Source organism: Colobus angolensis, unplaced genomic scaffold, assembly GCF_000951035.1.
Source record: "Colobus angolensis palliatus isolate OR3802 unplaced genomic scaffold, Cang.pa_1.0 Scaffold96, whole genome shotgun sequence".
Lineage (NCBI taxonomy): Eukaryota > Metazoa > Chordata > Mammalia > Primates > Cercopithecidae > Colobus > Colobus angolensis.
Genome location: NW_012123598.1, coordinates 1,165,240 through 1,169,306, shown reverse-complemented (window position 1 = coordinate 1,169,306; position 4,067 = coordinate 1,165,240). Strand labels below are relative to the sequence as shown.

The window sequence follows — 4,067 nt, the reverse complement described above, 5'->3', positions numbered from 1 at the left end:
CATCATCTGTACTAAAAATTTAAAAAATTACCTGGGCCTGGTGATGAGCGCCTGTGGTCCCAGCTGCTTGAGAGGCCGAGGTTGGGAGAATCATTCAGGCCTTACAAGTTGAGATTGCAATCAGCCATGATCGTAACACTGCACTCCAGCCTGGGCGACAGAGCAAGATCCTGTCTCCCAAAAAATAAAATTTAAAAAAAAAGGAGTGGGGGGAAATCACTGAGGGTAGAAATACTGGAGAGTATATTTTTAAGTTTCTTTAATGATGGTAATTTTTAAATTACATCAAAAGAATTATAAAAAGCATTTGCAAGGTATTCATTGTCTCATTGGCTGAGAGGAAAATGTCAGATAATTAAAACACAGAATGCATTAGTTCATGTGTGCAGCTAAAAAATGTCTCTTGAGGACTTTGTGTAGCAAAAGCTTCTTCACTAATGTCTACACAATAAATGATGTGTGCGGAACACTTTCCTGCACAAAATTTTTTTTTTTTTTGAGATGGAGTCTCGCTCTGTCGCCCAGGCTGGAGTGCAGTGGCGCGATCTCGGCTCACTGCAAGCTCCACCTCCTGGGTTCACGCCATTCTCCTGCCTCAGCCTCCCAAGTAGCTGGGACTACAGGCGCCCGCCACCTCGCCCAGCTAGTTTTTTTGTATTTTTTTTTAGTAGAGACGGGGTTTCACCGTGTTAGCCAGGATGGTCTCGATCTCCTGACCTCATGATCCGCCCGTCTCGGCCTCCCAAAGTGCTGGGATTACAGGCTTGAGCCATCGCTCCCAGCCTTCCTGCACAAAATGTTAAAGAGTTTTATTGAAGTGTTTGAGTTACAGTAGAATGGATGAATAGCAGTGCCCAGGCCTATCCAGCACAAGTTTTACTTTTTAGACCTGATTCACATTCCTTTCTTTTTTGAAGCGACAAGTCACTTCCTTAGATATCCTTGTATTAAGAAGTGTTTCAGAGATGGAAGCTTTTTAAGCAGCTGATGCATGTAATTGATGTTTCTTGGAGCCGTACTTTTGCTTTCTTTATCGATAACCTCCTTAACACTTTTGTGCATCGTTCTGACAGTAGCAGTTAACACTGACTCATTTTTTTTTCCCGTTGAAAAGGTTTCTAAATAAAATCACTGATGTATTTGAGTCTTTCTTCAACAGGAGCATTACTCTGCAAAGAGTCATGTAAGGGTAGGGTTGATGTTCATATTTGACAACCCACAAGACAAAGGCACACAGCAGAACGTATCTTAGCTGGGATCCTGGCGTTTGCTGCCATGCTGGGCGTTAATCTTCAGTTGCTGAATTCCTTACGGAGAAATCTGGTCACTAGCAGCACTCAGTGCAGTAGCTGTTTACCAGTGAGTGTGGCGATATTTCAGTGTTTAAGGAATCAGCATAGCTGTTCAGGTGTGTACCATTGAATCCCATCTCTATATCAGCCCAGCTTAAGAGCAGGCTTTACTCTGTGACATGTCAAAACCAAGATGCATATGCCTAACCATACAGCAAGCCCTGGTAAGTCTTGAGCTGATATATCTTGTTAGGAAGAAGACCCATTTTTAATTTTTAGGAAGCGAACTAGGTCTTGTTCTATGTTATCTTAAAGATCCTTACTTCAACATGCAGTAGTAGTATTTGGGAGCTGTACTGTAACATTTTAAAAACTCTCTTGCTCATCAAATAGGCACAGTTGTGTATGTTTCTCTAGTGAGAGCAGTGGGTATTTTTTGATGCATTTTATTATCAGACTTGGAGACGTTCACTATTTAAGTAAATTAATAGTGCTTAAATTATATTATTTTGTCTCTTATGTAGCATATTTATAAGTTACCAACTATCTTTGCAACTTAGTGGGGTTATCAAGAGCTGTTAGGCAATCACTTGTTGTCACTTACACACAGTCTTAGGAAAATTTTTATTTCCAACCGAAATTTGTCCTATATTGAAATAACTTTTATTGTACTTCTTTGATTCCTTCTTATACAGATTCAGACATTTATTGTAATAGTACTCTTCTTCTCAAGACATTAGAGTCATAGTCTTTGAGATCAACTTCATTTTATCTGTGACAAATTTTTTCTTGTTTTGATTCAGATACCTTTTTGTTTGTTTGTCTTTAGAAACAGGGTCTCACTATATTGCCCAGGCTGGACTCAAGCATGCCAGGCAATCCTCCTGCCTCAGCCTCTTGAGTACCTGGAACTTTAGGCATGCACCATCACCTCTGGCCTGATTCAGATACCGTTTGTGACATCAAGCTGCTGTTCATCCAAACCATATGCCTTTTATTCATTTAAACCATCTACAGGGGAGGAATTTGTGTAAAACAAGTGTTTAAAATACAGCACACAAGACCTAGGTTGTCATTATGAAATGTGTACTATGAAATGTAAAAAATATGTGAGATACCTGAGGTCATCAGTGCGATGAAATGCATCACTTTGACGGCTGACTAGCAAATGTTATCTTTGCCACCAAGCACAAATTCAGTGGCATACTTCCACACATCAGGTGATCTGTCACTCAGCCTCTTGATTACTCTCTGTTATGGTATACATTTAAGCCATATTTTTGCAAGTCAGTATAAAACTTTGTTTACTGTTTCTATTACATATATTTAATTTTGGAAAGTCAATATTGTAAGCATCAAACATATTTATATGTATTTTTATACAACCCTATTGATGTCTCTGGAACATTGACCATTCCATTGTACTGAGTTTGGAAAAATGCCAGGTTCAACCATGTACACATTAAAAAGCTTAACTCAGCCTGTTTCCTCCTTGAAGCTCTTTACTTCCCCAGTGTATCTGATTTTCCAATATTGAGAAATACTCTGGCATTTAATATGAATAACATATTTTATACTCGATTTACAGTGTTCTGTTATTTTCCAATTTTGTGTGTGTTATAAATCGTTTTCTCCAGCAGTAGGATTATCTCTCAAATTGTATACTTTCCATGACAGAATATCAAAACAAAGCACAAAGAAGTCATCTAGTAATTATCTGACATGTGTTGCCCAGAACCTAAGATACTGTCAGAAAGTTTTGCTATGTGCAATATTTCTCTCTAAAAGTATAGACAATTTAACTTTTTAACCTAGGCTCATGTGAGGATATGAACACTAGTTGAGCAAGAATGTGTTTATGTCATTTCAGGATTTGGTGACATTTGGGGATGTGGCTGTAAATTTCTCTCAAGAGGAATGGGAATGGCTGAACCCCGCTCAGAGGAATTTGTACAGGAAAGTGATGTTGGAGAACTACAGGAGCTTGGTATCACTGGGTAAGGACGTCTCCTGTAATTCAGAATCTGTACATGGGACTGAGCTCCAGTGTAATGTTGGGAAACCTCTGATGTCCTTCACTAAATTTCCCTTTCTTGTGCTTCCCAAAATAGGTTGAATTTGTAGAACTGGCAGCTTCATCTTCCCCATTTTTATTCCTCAGCTCCCTCCCATTATGCTCCCACCTTGATGATGCAGAAACTTGATCTTACTTATATACCTGCCTAATTCCCCTTTTATTTTTTATAAGCAGGAGTTTCTGTTTCTAAGCCAGATGTGATCTCATTATTGGAGCAAGGAAAAGAGCCCTGGATGGTGAAGAAGGAGGGAACAAGAGGCACATGCTCTGGTGAGTGAGAGAGAAATAGGGAGATAGAAGCCATTACCAGGAAAAGCTCAGCAATTCTGAAAGATTTCAGTTCATCATTGATGTTTCCTGAGTAGCTTTTCTTAAAGATTCAAAGCCTGGGAAGAAATATTGAGGCATCTTTAGCATGAGCTCCTCAATTTGTTCTCTCTGTTTATATTCTCTCCCAAGTTACAGTCTTCTCTGACAGTAATCTTCTCTGATAACCCATTTTCCTATTGTTGGACCCAAATGTCACAGCATCTCCTTGTCCTTGCCTTTTAGTTTTATACAGGTTGCTTTGTTTCATTTTTTAAAAATCCAGGTGCCTATAATGCCGGCTTTTTGGGAAACCAGGGTGGGTGGATCACTTGAGCCCAGGCGTTCGAGACCAGCCTGGGCAACATGGTAAAACTAAAAATACACACACA

General features: G+C 39.4%; 1 protein-coding gene across 3 annotated transcripts in view; it reads left to right on the top strand.

The window, feature by feature from the left end:
• ZNF583 (zinc finger protein 583) overlaps positions 1-4,067 on the top strand; it is a 17,720-nt gene that overhangs the window by 4,311 nt on the left and 9,342 nt on the right. For 2 of the 3 annotated variants that reach the window (XM_011932425.1, XM_011932424.1), the window contains exons 2-3: positions 3,163-3,289; positions 3,544-3,639. In XM_011932425.1, the coding sequence (XP_011787815.1) occupies positions 3,163-3,289; positions 3,544-3,639 (223 nt within the window). Of the gene's footprint in view, positions 1-3,150; positions 3,290-3,543; positions 3,640-4,067 lie in introns of those variants that run through there. The other variant, XM_011932423.1, reaches the window with a different exon arrangement.